The following is a 15,999-nucleotide window of genomic DNA, read 5'->3' on the forward strand; positions in this document are numbered from 1 at the left end:
AAAAGTTGTTTTTAAAGTCAACATTTTTAAGTGTGAATCAAAACACATTAGAATGCGTTTTTAATCAAACCAGATTTAGACTGTTACTTCAACCTTTATATCCACACCAACATGCGTAGCAGTTTGATCAGCTTTTAATGTGCCTGTAGAATTAAAAAATGATGGCTGCAAGGGTCCCTCTTGCAAGTGGGGAATTAGGTCAAAAAAGCCTATACCGCTTCATCATTTTATTGCAAAACATTCTGGAAAGCTGGCAAGTCACTCAATTGCAAATTAAACCTTGTGCCCATCCATCACGGTTAATGCTGTGACCTCTGGTCATACCAAACATGTGCCAGAACCTTTTCTGGAAGGAGGTAAGAAGCCATCTATCCTGTCATCTTAAAACCAATTTTTCAGTCACAATAATAAAGGATGCACTGGCCAAATAATCGAATACATTGTGCTAGCTAAACACACATTTTATGTGTAAAGCATTCAATTTAAAATGTACATCTCTCATCATTGCATTGGGTCTGCAAACGCATTCACTAGTAACAAGGTAAAGTGAAGAAAGAATCAGGCTCAGTGTATATTCAGTTCAGTGTATATTTGCTAGCACAATGTATTCACAATTTTGTTGATCTTTACAAGACCGTTCAGACAACAGATCAGCTTTGCAAAAGGTCTTAGAAGACACCATGGTGTGTTGTGGACAAACAATTATTGAACTTGTAGGAATGAACAGTACGATGACTAGAAAACACAAAAGGCCCAGCTATTTCCAGTTAATGGAAACCCAATATGACGCTGCTGCTGAAAACCAAGTGTCAGTACGGTGGCTGAGTTTCCAGTTAGATGACCAACATCATGTAGATTTAAGTTACCTAAAACTTTGCAAGAGTACATGGAAAATTATAACGGTGTTCTCTGAGAGGACAGCAATTTATATCCCATTTACAGTTTTTTTTTTGGGGGGGGGGCGGTTGATGGTGGGAGTACAGGTGAAGTAGGCCAGGGCTATGTTGGCATAAAAATAAACATGGTCCATTACAAAAAAAGTAATGTTAATAAATATTAGGGCCAACAGGGTTCAAGGATGGTTATAACTCAGTTTTGGGGTTTTCTTCTGGCAGCTCTGGTGTCTTCTGCGATGTCGAATCTACAAAAAGAAAAACAATGTAATGTTTTTTTTCCTGATAGATCATCCGATTGCTGCGCACAGAACGAACCTACTTTGTGCAGGCCTATACGTTTGTTTCTAGAGTAACACACATTAAAGGCATACTCCGGCGTTCATGCATATGATACCCGAGTTGTTTGAAAATAGTTTGTCCTCCCTTACAGATTGTGTGAATAATGCGTTTGACACTTTCCGCACTACCCCCCAGCTATTAGGCTTGCAGGGCATAGTCTGCTCCAGCGCTGGCTTGGAAAGGGTTCTTGCAGGAAAAATATACAGAAAGTGATGCCACCAAGTTCAATTGGAGTGCTTTCCGGTCATTGATCCACAGAAGCACCGCAGCACCACAGTTTCTCCTTAACTGAGATTTTTTGTAGGTTTAATGAACGTACAATAAAAGTATATACAAAATACTTTAAATAAACTATAGCAAAAAAGCAATTCCTCTCTGACAACGTCAGGCGACAAACAGGGCAAGCTGCATCTGAGACCAGCTAAGGCTTTAAGTGACCTGTGTGTTTGTCCGCCTGGGCATGTTCGAGTGTCAAGGTATGTTAGTAAATGTGAGTGGGTATGTTTAGCATGTGAACATGTGTATCTGAGGTATGTTAATGAAAGTGTATGTTAGTATGTTAACGTGCATTTGGGTATGATAGTGTCTAAGTTAGTTTGTGTGTGAGTATTTTAGCATGTGCACATGTGTCTTTTGGTATGTTAGCATGTTTGTCTGGCTAGTTTAGTGTGTGTTAGTTTCAGTATTTGGGTATGACTGTATGGGTATCTGGGTGTGTTTATTAGTACCGAGCGTTGGTGCCCCTCCTGAGGTTAGGCTCTGGATCCACATCGGGATAAAAATGGGCAGACTACCCCTGAGGCATATATACCCAATGCTGGCTAGAAGCGCTAAAAAGATTTTAAGATCTCTACCGGAATGTTAGAAGCTAAAATGCAACATAAACAAAGTAATCAAAGGGTCTACTGGGTGGATATATCATGAGCTAAGCCTTAAGATGTAAGAAAAAGTTGCAGAAGAGCTGTGTCAGGTAGCAGGTGTGTAAACACGGGACATGTTAGTGAAGGGGGGGTTTCCCACATTCTGCACTCATCCATGTTACATACTCACATCCAGACACTAGACCACATCGTTAAAACTCCTGGGCGTGCCCTGGATTACCTGCTTCTGAACCTAGCTCTGGAGTCTCGCTCTTTTCTTCTACAGGAGGTTCAGTTATTGGCTCTGGATCAATAGGCTTTTCTGGAGGAAGACAATTACATAGAAATTATACAAAAGTTAAAAATATAAAAGTAGTTCTAAACATTAGTAGAAAGCAATTTTGCAAACAAGTATAAAGAAAAATATATTGATATTATATACAATATACATTCAAAAAGTGATTCAATTATTAAAAAAAAGGTACACAAAAGACTGAAACACTAAATTTTGTCATCGGTCTCAAATTGACCCACCTTCTTTACTCGTAGGAGGAATGACTTTTTCTTCATTCTCTGTTGTGTTCTTGTCGGACTTTGTTGCATTGCTTTTCTTCTTCGGTTTAGGTTTGGAGAACTTGGCCTTATTGAGTAGGTATTGCACTTCTCTGTCCAGGGCTCCTAACTTTTGCTCAATGTCCTTGGACAGTAACACAGGCTTCTCTGTAGCGACCAGCTTGGCTTGCTCAGCAAGAGTTTCATTCTTCCAAGTCTGTACATCAATTAAGGAAATGTAATGTAGTTTAATGTGTATTGCATTACACATTCACTCATGAATGCCAAGCAAATGCTATCTACTTACCCATGTATCAGAGATCAACTTTTCTAATGTGTTAAGCTCCACATCTGTGAAAATCTGATCATCATCAGGGATCATCCTAGCACTCCTATGAAATGGGTAGATAAATAAGGCAGGTGATTACTATGAGAACAAAGAAACTTGTATTTCTAATTTTGGAGTAAAAATGCCATTTTTTTGCTTGCAGACCTATTAGGTTTGTTCCAAATGTTCCTTATTTGCATATCTATTCTCTGCAAATAGCAATAAAGACCCAATAAACCATCGGCCACCCACACATTCCTCTTACTTTAGGAAGATGCTGGAGTGATTAAGCAAACTATCCAGGGCCGCTAATCTATCGGGCCACTTCCTTCTTTCTTCCACCTTGAAAAACAGAGACTTGCACAGTTTCTTGAGCTCTGCCAGTTTGTCTTTCAGTTCCTGTAAGTACATACATCACACATTAGCACAAAATTACTATTTTTTGTGTTTGGTGCAATGAAAAATTTAATTTAAGCAAAAAAAAAAAAACACATCTTTTATAGGAAGAGGGATACTGCAATGAGATTACAGCAATCCTATAAATTACCACACCCAGGTCACAAATTGGGTATATAATTCACACTTCAGCAACACAAGTAACTTGTACTGGATTCATAGAAAACACGTTTCCTTTAAAAAGTTTTCACTTCAAGTCATTGACACAAGAAATGGATAACTAATATAAATATAAATCTAAGCACCATTAACAAAGCCTCATTTAGGAATCGTAGTTTTAGGTGGACACGTTACGTGTGATTTGGTTGTTTTTTGATAGGAACGCGTACCTTGGTGGTGGCGCCATATCCCTCATCCTCCAACCAGTTGGATACCTGGCTGAGCTTGCTGGAGATCTCTTCCCTCTGCTCCTCAGTGGAAACTTTGAGAAATTCCTTCTGACGGAGTTTATCCTGTGAAAACAGAGGAAATTAACCCGCGTACCTTAATCCACCCGACATCAAATCACGTAAATGGGGTCCCAGAACAGTCAGTTAACTGCACAGGACTCGATATTGGCTTGCATAGGAAATCAGGCTCTGCATAAGAGCTCTGTCAGCAGAAGGTAGCATTGCTGAGAACAATTACAGCAGTCATACCCTTTTAAACCGGAAAGAATGTAAAACGCCCAATTAAATGAATGATTAGGCATTCCCTTCTTGTAGTAGAACCACTGAAAGACCAATGTGTGGGAGAGACCATCATAAATAGTGATTGTTAAGGGCCCTGCTGTCCGATCAGCAGGCAGAACACTAAAAACCAAAATATTAAAACATTAAAAAGGACCACCACATTTCACATATTTGTTAAATATTAGGATGTGGTTTTAACAAGAGTGTGAAAACAATGTGTGTGAATCAAAAGTGAAAAACAAGGACATCTGAATTAAAACGTATAGGAAAAGTGCTAAAAATGCCTACAATGTATGTGATAAATCACCACCTTTTTGATGGTGCGTCAGGTAAACTCACATACACTGAACTATAAAGTGAAACCTATGATACGCCATGAATTCTGTACCTGTGTCTCAAAGATAAACGCTTCAAGACTGTTGGCAGCCTTCTCTCTCTCATGTTTCTGTAGATCTCTATCTGTCAGATCTTGAAGCCTAGACATAAATAAAAAGAGTTACGAGACGTCAGGGTTCAGACAGACCTGTAACAAGCTCTCTCAAAGTCAAACCAAAGTTTCAGCTGTCCCAATTTTGTCAACATAACCGGGTTTATACATTCACAATCCCTATTCACTCTCCCATCACTTACCTTTTGGAGGCCTTTTTCATCTCTTCCTCCAGAAAATCTGGAACATCATTAACAGTCTGCGATGCTTCTATTTCATCAACCACCTTCTGTTTTTTAGGAATTACAGGTTTCTTAGATTCTCCTTCGGGGGCTTTTACAGTCTCACTTTCCTTTTTTGCCTCTTCCTCTGCAGCTTTCTGAGGAGAATAGTAAAAAAAATATCAGTTATATGTGCAACACGGTCTAAAGCCTGTTTATGACAATAACTATATTACTGCAATGCTGTGGATTGAAGCTGTCTCAAATGTATGCCCCATACAGCGTATGTGAAATATATCATACACACATTTGCACACAGCAGCACCCTAAAGAACAAAAAATAAACAGATTTTGCGCTTATTCGACACATGGTTATGTGGAAACCATAGAGATTACCTGGTCCCCGCCTGCTGTCTCTCCCTCTTTCTGTTCTTCTTGTTTTTCACCCTCTGTTGGGGTTTCCTTTTTGCTATCTTGCTCACTTGGTGGTTCTGTGGATTCCTGATCCTCTTCCTTTGTGGCTTCGTTAGGTGGGTCCTCATCTTCCTGCCAAAAACATACACAGGCAGGCAATATTAACACAATGAAATGCACGGACACTTTCATATCAATACAACTTTATACACCACTGTTTCCCTACCTAACAATAAAGGAGCCAGGCTCTGGCACCCCTTGCTCTGACAATGTCTTACCTGAACACTGTCAGTGGTATTCTCCTTATTTTCTTGTGTGGTGCCACCACCTCCAAAAAGGCTAGATATAGTATTCCCGAGCTCTGCCAGGAGGAAAAAAAATAGTCGGTATAGTCGGCATTATCGTGTTTATTACATGATCATCCACTTCATATATGTAGGAACTAAGAGTCTGGAAGAGGATAAAACTGCAGTCTACTGAAACAATTATATTTCCTTTTAGTCATGCACAGATCCCCCCCCCCCAATGGATGAGTAAAGTAATGAATATATTTCTTAAGGAGTTCAGTAGCACTGCTCACTGGACGTTTCTTGATTTCAATAAGGCCGGACAATGTGGCCTACAACATCCACACAGGCAAACTAGAGAGTTTTACCCACAATAGTCTATAAAACGCACGGGTCGAGCCTGCTTGGGATTATTGTTGCAATAGTTCAAATAACCAGAGAGCTTTTAATTGGCTCATTTTCCTACAATTTCTGACAACCAATAAAGGGTCAATGCTTTCAGGAGTAGGATGTTAAAGCAGTTGAAGCTGCCATCACAGATTAGAAGTGGACATTTTCCATTTACTACATGGTCACCTTCGCACAGACCAATTTTTGCAGTTATGCGAGTATGGTAACTTTCAGCACTTCACACTTTATAGTCAAACTTGCTAACTTATTAGGCCAATATAGAAAAAGTCAAAAATAACAGTTTACCGCTGATATATTTATTCCTCAAAATGTTCATTATTAATGCAATAAGCTTGGTTCTTAAGGAGGTGAGCGGAAGAAGCTGAACATGCCTTGGATGACAGCATCACTTACTTGTCAATGTGGATTCCTGCTCTGGCTTTTCCTCCACCATTGTCTCAAAGACAGCCTCAACCTTAATATAAAAAAAAAAAAAAAATTTGCCCTTTCTTGACACAGGGTTATACTCGCAACACAAGATTTTTTTTGTCATTTTTAGCATGTCTTTATTGACCCATTGTTCCCTGTGACAGAATGTTATGTGACAGAATGACCTGTAATACAAGGCCCCAAGGTAGTCAGAGATGACTCCAGCCTGGCTGCCAAACAGGCAGGAACTCCATTGTTTAATTAATCCCATCAATACGATTGCTGAATGGGGATTAAAGGTTGGGTTGAATACATGTATCCGTTAATTTATGTTAATGAAGTTCTGTGGCTATATGAGTCTATGTTTTACTACAATAAACTGTTCAGTCCTGCTGTAGTCAGTTCAAGGTAGTTGTGTCTACTTATTGGGTACACATAGCAGGGTTCCAAGGTGCGCATGCTGGCTGGTGCTGGAAGTGATTCCGGGGACAACAGGAGGATACATGTGGGTGATCTCTGGGAGTTACTACAGCTCTCTTGGTGAACCCGTTACATTCCCTTTTCCGTTTCTAGTACACCCACACAAACAATATATTGTTTTATTTGAAACACAGATAGGGTTCTCCTTTATAAAACTTTAGTTTAATCTGATTTATGATTTCTTCAACAAGTTAGTTTTTACCCCAGTGGGATGTGATTTATGTTCAACACAATTCCCCTGAGCAGAATACTACCCCATATGGATAGTTCTGGGGGTTTTCCCATTTATAAAAAGGGAGAAAAATGCTCTTACATACTACACTTTTTATTATTTTTAAACGTTGGACTGGGGGCAAGATTTTTTTCTCAATGTATATTTGAAGTAGGAGGTACATGAGTTGTTCGGGCACCTATTTTTCCATTTCTATTATTTTTACCATTTTTTATTATAATTATTTACTGTATATCCCTTTGAGGTCTTTAAAGACTTCAGGAATCTCCCTTGGAATCACATCACTGGAGCCTATTTTTCATTTTGATTCCCACTGCTGACAATCACAGTGATCTGCAAGCAGGGCACCACTGCCCAGCATTGCTGATCGCAGCACCTGTGATGAGCATGCAAGGAGAGCTCATAAGTGTTCAAGAGGGTCTGGATAGACCCCCTGGGAACCTTTTTACATTTAATATTGTTTCAGTCGGTCTCAGGGCAGGAAGAGCTGAGCTGGCCCTGTATAATGTAATGTAAATGTAGTTAAATCAACAAGCCTTCTTGAAAATCTCCCTGTACAATAAATACATTATACAGGGCCACTTCAGCCTTTCTTGTTGGAGAAATAAGCTAAAGTTGGCTCTTCATAATGGATGGTGAAGAGAAGCCATATGCCCATCCTGAACACAAGTTTTTACAGCAGAAAAACAATTATTAGACTGGCACTATGATTCTTATGTACTGTCAATCTATATTTCTATGCTAGTTACACAACTTGTGTTCAAACCTTCAGTGACAGGGACACATCGAGGCAAACAATGAATAGAAGCTTCCACTACATCTCAACTTACCCGGTCAAGGCTTAGCAGGCCACTTTCATCCATGTTGAAGTGGGCTTTGATGCCTTTAGATTCATAGTCAGATCTTTTCTCAAAGCTTTCTCCAACCCCATTCAACTTTACTGTAGTCAGGTTCAGTGATCCAAAAATCCTGACAAAAAATCGTTATGAAAAAAAATTACACACATATACACACACACACACACACACACACTTAACTAAATGACTCCCAGTACCCATACACTGATATACACACACACACGCATTCTGTGCAGTATGAAGGTTATGTCTTATTACACTGTTAGCGAAGGCTGCAAATCATTGCAGGATACTCACTGCAGATCCTCAGGCCCCAGAAAGGTGAGATCTCCATAGTTGATATTGAATTCAAAGTCATCATTGTAGCGATTGAAGGTGATGACTTTGCGCTGGGGGTAGGGGGCCATTCTCTGAAACAGAATTCTCTTGTTGTGCTTCAGACTTTTCTTTTCATTCTCTTCTTCTACTTCTCTGGTAAACTCCACCTGGAAGACATAAGCAAAGTGTCACAACCCAGTAGAATATGTACCCCTGGTAGCAACATTCTGCTGTGCTTTAAAAAAATAACCAACTAGTTTTTATATACATACACACACAGAAGACCTCACCTGAATGGGGAATGCGGCAGCATCTCTCACCACAAAAGGTTTTACTTTGAATGCTTTGCTGAGAGCAGCTGCCTGATACACGGCTCCCATGGCTGCTGCCTCATCTGCATTGATATTCTTTCCCAGTTCCTCCCTGTGAACCAGACAGATACATTTATTAGTAATGAACGGAATAAAAAAAGGATGGCGGCACATCTCAGCCAAGCACTATACATTAGGCTAGACATACTTTCCAACAGCCTTAAGCAACAGCTCCTGAACTTTGGGGACACGAGTGGCTCCCCCCACCAGGATAACCTGATCAATTTCATCCTGTCAGAAAAGAAGAATTTTAATTATTACCAGGAAACTAAAAGAAAAAAAAGACTCATCAGATCAGTGGAAACACCTAGGTCTTGAAAGCTTGGTAAGCCGTATAGATCGCTATTCCAATGCATTCAGAGACTCAGCTGTCCTTACCATGTTCATTTCGGCACTGCTTAGAGCCTGCTGCACCGGGACAGACACTCTTGTAAATATATCAGTGCATAGTTCTTCAAGCTCTTGGCGTGTCACCTTTGCTTTGAAATCAATGTCATCCATGAGGCCTTCAATCTAAACACAGTAACACACTTCAGAGCAATTCAAGACAATGTAGCAGAAAACAAGACATCATGAAATTAAATTAGTACATTATATTATAAGTGTGTGTATGTATGTATGTATGTATGTATGTATGAGTGAAGAGGGAACATAATAGACCAAGGGAGTAAGGAGCAAGTAATGCTTTGCAATAAAAAGCTGAGGAAATTATTATTAAATGTAAATAAAGTCCATAGAATTTGCCAGATTGAGGGCACATTCTGAGTGCTTCAGCAGAGGTAAAAGGTAAAGACGTTTGTTTACTAAATATGTGGTTGGCAGGAAAGTTTTGGGTTTAAATCCCTTAATTGACAAGGACTGTAAAATAGACATCCCTGGCAAACTTCTAGGCAAGGCAAACCAATCTAGCCCTGCACAATGCATAGTTGGATTAGTGAGGAGACTCAAGAAGTCTTATTGATTTACATATGCTTTATACATGGCCATTCAAGCTATACGTGGTACAGAAGGTCACTGGGGTTTGTCCTTGATAAAGTTCAGTCAGGGATTTGAAACTTCCTCTTTGGTGAATAGTCAGGACCCCAAAAGCCGGTTAGAGTAAAATATATTTATATATTAAATACCTGAGCCATGTGGTCATTGTTTGCACTTAGAATTGTCTTAACACGGTTTGCCTCCTTAAGAAGTTTAGCCATAGCTCGTGGGTTTTCCCGCACATCCTTCTTGGACTTCTTTTGCTCATTAAAGAGCTTGGCCAAATGATCCCGAAGGCGTAAATCCAGCTCCAGTCCTCCAAGTGTGCGATCAAACCTGGGTGGGCAGAAAAAAAAAAGGCAATTATTCTTCCTGCTGAATGGGTGAGTTAACTATTAAATGGAAATTACAGTCATCATTTGGGCATTAATATATAGGATAGCTATGTATTACCTTTAAATAAAACTTGTTTGTTCAAGCAAATGCATATAGGAGTGCATGAGAATCCAACTCTATGACCGAGGTCTCTTTGCCTACCCCAGCTATTTACATTAGCAATGTCAGACTGCTCCGGACTTATTCTGCAAGACTTTATTTACTTTACAGGTAAAAATGCACGTTACCTACTAGCTCATTAATTTACATATGTGAGGAGCAGCAGAAGGCAATATCTTTCACTGCCAGAAAGACTGGACAAAGATCTAATTCTACAATGGCCGTCAAAACAGCTAGTCTCTGCATAGCCAACTTTATTTTTAATTTCATTACTTGAATACAGAAGTAATTGCTTTTTCTCGTTAGAAATCAATTCTTACCCGACTCCACGTATTTGAAGCTGGGGTTGAGTGCCAGAGTCTTTAGTCTTCACAGTTTGGTAAGTGACAATAGTGCATTTTGTACTCCTAGATCCCATGTCATAAAACATGATACTCTGAAAAGAGGTAACATTTCTGTAAGACAAACACAACCACCCCACCAGGAAAAAACAAAAACAGTACTGTCTCTGAAAGAATAGTGATAATACATCCGACCCGCATAGAAGAAAAAAGTACAGACTGCTAACCAAATAAACAAAGGCAGACAATGCATATGTACCATAAAATACATTAAAAAAAGGGAAACGAGATGGTATAGTAGGAAATCAGACCTGTGCGGTAGCGTTGATGTCTTTCCTACGGAACACACCGTAATTCAGAGCCACAGCCGTGTTGTCATTAATAAGTTGTAAAACCTTGAGGCCTGCGAGCTGAGCAGCATGTAAAACTGCTCTACGCTCTGCCTGGTTAAAGAAGACGGGAACAGTAATTACGATATCCTTCACAGGCTGTTCTGTAGGTGAAAAGAGAGAGGGAGGGAAACACGATGGGTTACATTCACATTTGCTCATGTGATACCCTATTTTGTTCTTCTGGAAATTAAGAATTCAAAATGCAAGCCACATAAAAACTTACAGATCAAGGGAAGACATGTTTTTACCCATACCAGAAACAGGGCTTATGAATGCTGGCCCTTCAATTATGCCTCTGTTATTAGTATCATCTTGGTCTATGAAGATAGGCCAATTAAATGGTGGGACTCAATAATGTTTATTAGGAATCTTATTATTAAATGTATGTGCTGGCTTCTGAAGAATAAACTAAACACCCCCCTTACTAATGCTTAGAAAACAATAGCAGTGAGATATGAATGAATGTATGAGGTGTTTGTGATAGCTTCTAGTGCTCATATAGCAAGTGGTTGCAAATTACTCTGAAATTTGGCACTTTGTGTGTTGAAAAATAAAGGTGAGAAGAGGAACATAAATGTCATCTATTTTGGATTTCACAGCAGATGTGCAGAATTTTCATAATGACCATGAGAAAGGGTGACATTTTGGGCTAAAAGCAGCTAACAAAAGGCACCTATCTGAATTTACAATTGCCGATAAACAATCACAAACTGGTCTGAGGAAAGAAAAAAAAACGCTTAATGCCACAGAAGGCTTTTAAGTAGGATGCTGATATTATACTCATTGCTGGATAGTATAGCTGTTAGAACTGTCCCAAAATTTAGTAGTGAAGGGAAATACTCTCTGTTGGTCTTCAACTCACCTGCAAATTCTTCAGCCAGAGACCTGGAATAATTCAGCAACATCCCCAAGACCTCCTCAGGCGAATACATTAACTCACTGTCAAAAACATACAGTAACACCAATTAATACCACTCCAATGAGACAGAGTACTAAGCCATACAATATGACCTACCAAAAGTGGTTAATTAAAATAATTAGCAAAATGTATCTTATCTGCCAGTATACATTTCCCCCCAGTGTTAAGTAACCAGCATTTGCTCCCATTTAATAGTGGTTTAGCAGAGTATAGCAGTTTAGGTAACCAGACTTAACCGGGGGAACCCATTGGAGGAGGTTTCGTTTTTGTCTCAATTATGTATATTAATCAATATCCTAAATTCCCCAGAAAAATCAGGAAGCAATGCAAGCAGTTTTACAACCAATTAGTGGGACATTACTGCTTGTAAAAGGACAGTCCTTAAGCAATAAGTGATCCTCTGTAACTGATTCAGTGTCACTAGGACGTATAGTGCATGAACTTAAGCTCACTTACTCGGATAGTTTGAAGGCAACGGTGCCACGGCGTTCATCCTTCTCAATCTGGTATTCAGGAAACTTGGCCTTAAAAGCCTCAACCTGTGGATTTTCTGCCCTTTTACCAAGCAGGTCTTGAAAGAAACGGAATGTAATCTTGGGGTTTTTGACCGCCTGTAGAATGCCAAAAAAGTACAAAGTAGAACACAGTTCAGAAGAGAATGTGAGAAGAACGTTTACTTCTTTGTAGTTTCAGTTATGTATCCATGCCATATAGCACCCATATGTTGTAAAACATTGATTCTTTCATCGCTGTCTATTTTGTATAAAAAAATAAATGCTATATATATATATATATTACACAATATAGTGTGGATCAATTTAAAATAACTTCAAGGGAAAATGCTAAACCATCTTTCACATAGCCTCCCTACGAACTTACGTAGATGCACCGCCAACGTTACTTTTACAGTGTACGGATTGGACAATATAATAAAAAAATTTAAAAATTAACTCACCATTCCCAAAGCGTTATCACCGAACAGACGTTCATCCTCTTTCAAAGCTACTGCCACAGGTGTTTTCCTTCGAGACTCCCTTCATTAAAAACAGGTTAAGAGAAGACAGAAAGAATTAGAGTCTGCCAAATATGGTTTGAATATAGCTTTTAAATAATAATAAAAAAAATAGTATTCTTTACAAATGGGGGGGGCGTTAACATTCAAACCCCCAAATATATTCTTCCAACCATTACTTCTAATGTATACAAAAGCAATCTGGGCTGTTCATGACAAAACCATGAAAAATAAAACTGTTTTGTTTGTAAATTGCTTTGTAAAGAGCTCACTGCTTTACATTAATAAAAAAGAAAGCAAAAATACACATGCTTTCAAAACTTTAGTTGAATTGTAAACAAGTATTAGAAATACACACAAAAGATGTATGGTAGCAAAAATTACAAAAATAATTATTTGAAGACCTAAAGCCTTCTAGTTCTCCTTGGTGTAAAAAAGATGTATTAGTACAATAAAGAAAACTTCTATTTTGGAAAAATAATAGACCTCTTACTTGTTTAAGACAATTTCCATTGGAACTCCTGGTTTGACAATGGCCACTTTCATCCATTCACTGCCCATATCAACCGACATGACAGCAACAGAGCCTTAAAAACAGAAGAAAATCTTAATTACCAAAGTTAGGCAGGGGGGAAAAACAAACAAAACAATTGTACAAAAATAACTATATATTACTTCCCAGGTAGCATAATGGATTTATATAGTAATCTAGTATAGTAGGTTGAAAAGACTTCAGTCCATCAAGTTCAACCTTTCACACATACCTAATTCTAAAGTTTAACCAACATTCTCCAAGAAGCCATAAGAAAAATGAGATGTTTTGGTGCTTGCTTGATTTGGGTTAATAAACAGGGTTGGTTGTGTGTTGTGGGCTGATATTCCTGCAGCAGGGCCTAACGATGCCAGGTTGCCATAGCAACTACAAACCACTTCCTGGTGCCAAGGAGCTAAAAACTTTCCAGGGCTACCGTTTCAAATGCGATACCCTATGCTTTCTTGCGGGCTGCGGAGAAGCGAGTGCTATAAGCCCCCAGTGGGGTGGCATAATGTTACATGACCCTGCTGGCCACCTCACCGTGCGCTGCAAGAAAGCACAGGGGGCTTCATTCACAATGGCAGAAGATAAGCAGCAGGTCTCCATGAAGTGAAAGGGCAAGTTTAGAAAACTAAAGGATTAATAATAAGACAGGAGGCAGAGATCATTTAAAGGAACCTAAAAATGCTGATCCTCACACCTCATTCACCGGCACACCCACTACCTTAAAAACTGTACTTCCTCAACGCATGGCAAAACATGTCATCACTCGCCTGTGGACACACTGGCACATTCGCCATATTATGATTTAACACTAGCTGGAAGTCTATCGTGATATACTTAAATATATTGACTAGGTTCTTCTATAAAGCTTCTCTAAAACAAATTAATACCGTGCAGGACTTATGAGCCAGTGCAGGAATCCTATCCCAATACGAAAAGATAAAACAGTAAACTGAAACAACTAGAAGGAGTTGAATTGGCAGGGCTACCCCGAGTTCTATATACGCTCCAGCATACTGCTTTGACTGTAGCGCTATGGAATATGATGGCGCTATATAAAATCAACAATGATATATTTAATTTGCATACTAACTTCAAATAAACACATTCCCCTAATAGATAATAAACACATTCCCCTAATAGACGAGCACTGGAACTTTCACCAGTGAATGAAAAACAGCCAAATTCATACCTGTTTGTGATGGTAGAAAAGTGACGAGGAAAAATAGTCCCAAAGCCCAGACAGGTAAACCCATCTTCAAGGGATCCCTCCGCAGCTCAGTCATGTGCATCTCGGCTGGGGGAAGAAGACGAAAAACACAGTAAGAGGCCAGACATTTCTGTATTTAATTAACTGAAAGTGTCCTGGTCTTTTTTTGGCATCCCAATCTATTTACCAAACGCACATATCACATTATACAAAGAAGCTGAATATATCGGGCCACAGAGTGCTGTGGCCCAGTCACCCATATTTTCCATCACCGTGCGATATACATGTTTGTGTTTCCTGGCCTGGCAGGATATGTTATAATATCATACCACAACCCACTTTCTATCTACTAGAAGCCCACAGTGCTCTCCAGTCACCCCGTCACACCTGCCACCATGCCCATCACACCTGCCACTCCTCCTGACATGTGCACCTCCGCAGCACCTTTCGCCACTCCCTCTCGGGGGCTCACCCCACAACACCCTAAAAACACACACACACACAACTACCATAACGCTCTCCAAGAAAACTCCACCATATTAACATCCATCACCCTGTCTCAGTCCTTTTTCACCAGACTGCCACCTGCCTCTCTTAGGCTTCCGGTGACAGATACCTGCCTCTACGCCCATTGACAATAAAGACATGAGACAACCGCAACCCACTTTCTGACCGGCATTCCCCAGCTCGTCTCTTACTCATTGTCTAGAATATTCCATTAAGATACACGTTCTAGTCCCTGTGCCAATACCGGTATATCGCCCCGCTGTGTACCGGCCGCAAACAATGCCACATCTAATTTCTCACCTGCCTGTATCCGGTACCTGACCGGGTCTCTGTGATATATCCTTCTCCTTCTGTCTCCGGTATCTCGCGCACAGGCCGGAACGCGGCGAACTATGATTGGTAGAATTGCCGGCAGCTATCGACGTCACCCGAGCGCGGATTTCCATCCAATCAATAAGTATCCGGGATCCCGGCAGCCTACACCTATTGGTCCACGTCCAGGCAGCTCGGACTGCTATTAGATTGGGCCACGATGCTTTCACGTCACGGGGGTTACCAGAAATTGTAATTTTTCTTTCATGTCAGTTACATGTGGGTAGAATGTGCTGTTTCCCCTCCCTGAGGTGTGCAGTGTATCGCACAGCTGCCATGACTACTTCTTGTAAGTTTGTGCGCAATTGATATAGAATATATAAATGCATTTCTGCGAAACAAAAATCCCCTGTAGGACCTATATATTGATACTGCATATAACTTTTACCCAATGGGCTTATATTTGGGGCTCTATATCTTAAACCCCTTCACATCCAGTGACGTACCAGGGCTCGTTGGTTTTATGATGTACCTGGTACGTGATGCAAAGAAAATGCCCCCAATTGTTGATCACAAAGCTGCAGCTGCTATTTGCCCAAGTGTCTGCGCAGACTGGCACAGCCACCATGAGCCCCCCAAGCCTTTGATCACTCATACAGGAGCAAATCTACAGGCTCAACACGCGATCTCTGGTTTACAGGCAGCTTCAGGAAAGGGGGCAGTTTATTGCTTGGGTCCCCAGTGTTAATCCCTTTTTAGTGGTTCCTACC

General features: G+C 40.0%; 1 protein-coding gene across 2 annotated transcripts; it reads right to left on the minus strand.

Moving 5' to 3' along the window:
* Positions 1–955: 955 nt before the first annotated feature.
* On the minus strand, positions 956–15,232 carry HYOU1 (hypoxia up-regulated 1). 2 transcript variants are annotated; one of them, XM_053452598.1, is made up of 25 exons: positions 15,218–15,232; positions 14,393–14,497; positions 13,156–13,249; positions 12,606–12,684; positions 12,107–12,261; positions 11,594–11,670; positions 10,651–10,832; positions 10,319–10,434; positions 9,653–9,839; positions 8,907–9,041; positions 8,677–8,759; positions 8,448–8,580; positions 8,137–8,324; positions 7,813–7,951; positions 6,256–6,316; positions 5,443–5,525; positions 5,147–5,296; positions 4,733–4,908; positions 4,491–4,578; positions 3,761–3,883; positions 3,241–3,374; positions 2,955–3,039; positions 2,630–2,864; positions 2,337–2,417; positions 956–1,141 (listed from the first exon to the last, which is right to left on the minus strand). In XM_053452598.1, the coding sequence occupies exons 2-25, from the start codon at positions 14,490–14,492 to the stop codon at positions 1,083–1,085; spliced, it is 2,943 nt and encodes a 980-aa protein (XP_053308573.1). In that variant the 5' UTR covers positions 14,493–14,497; positions 15,218–15,232; the 3' UTR covers positions 956–1,082. The 2 variants fall into 2 exon arrangements, with proteins under 2 accessions (XP_053308573.1, XP_053308574.1); XM_053452599.1 differs by lacking the exon at positions 15,218–15,232 and having other exon boundaries at positions 2,286–2,417.
* Between the last annotated feature and the right edge of the window lie 767 nt (positions 15,233–15,999).

This window comes from Spea bombifrons, chromosome 12 (genome assembly GCF_027358695.1).
Source record: "Spea bombifrons isolate aSpeBom1 chromosome 12, aSpeBom1.2.pri, whole genome shotgun sequence".
NCBI lineage: Eukaryota > Metazoa > Chordata > Amphibia > Anura > Pelobatidae > Spea > Spea bombifrons.

Bases quoted from the DNA above. Each gene is read 5' to 3' on its own strand.
- HYOU1 (XM_053452598.1), bottom strand. From the start codon at position 14,492: ATGCACATGACTGAGCTGCGGAGGGATCCCTTGAAGATGGGTTTACCT. The intron at 9,840-10,318 runs GTAAGAATTGAT...CTGCCCACCCAG, and splicing joins CTTCAAATACGTGGAGTCGG to GTTTGATCGCACACTTGGAG. The intron at 5,297-5,442 runs GTAAGACATTGT...TGTTTTTGGCAG, and splicing joins ATACCACTGACAGTGTTCAG to GAAGATGAGGACCCACCTAA.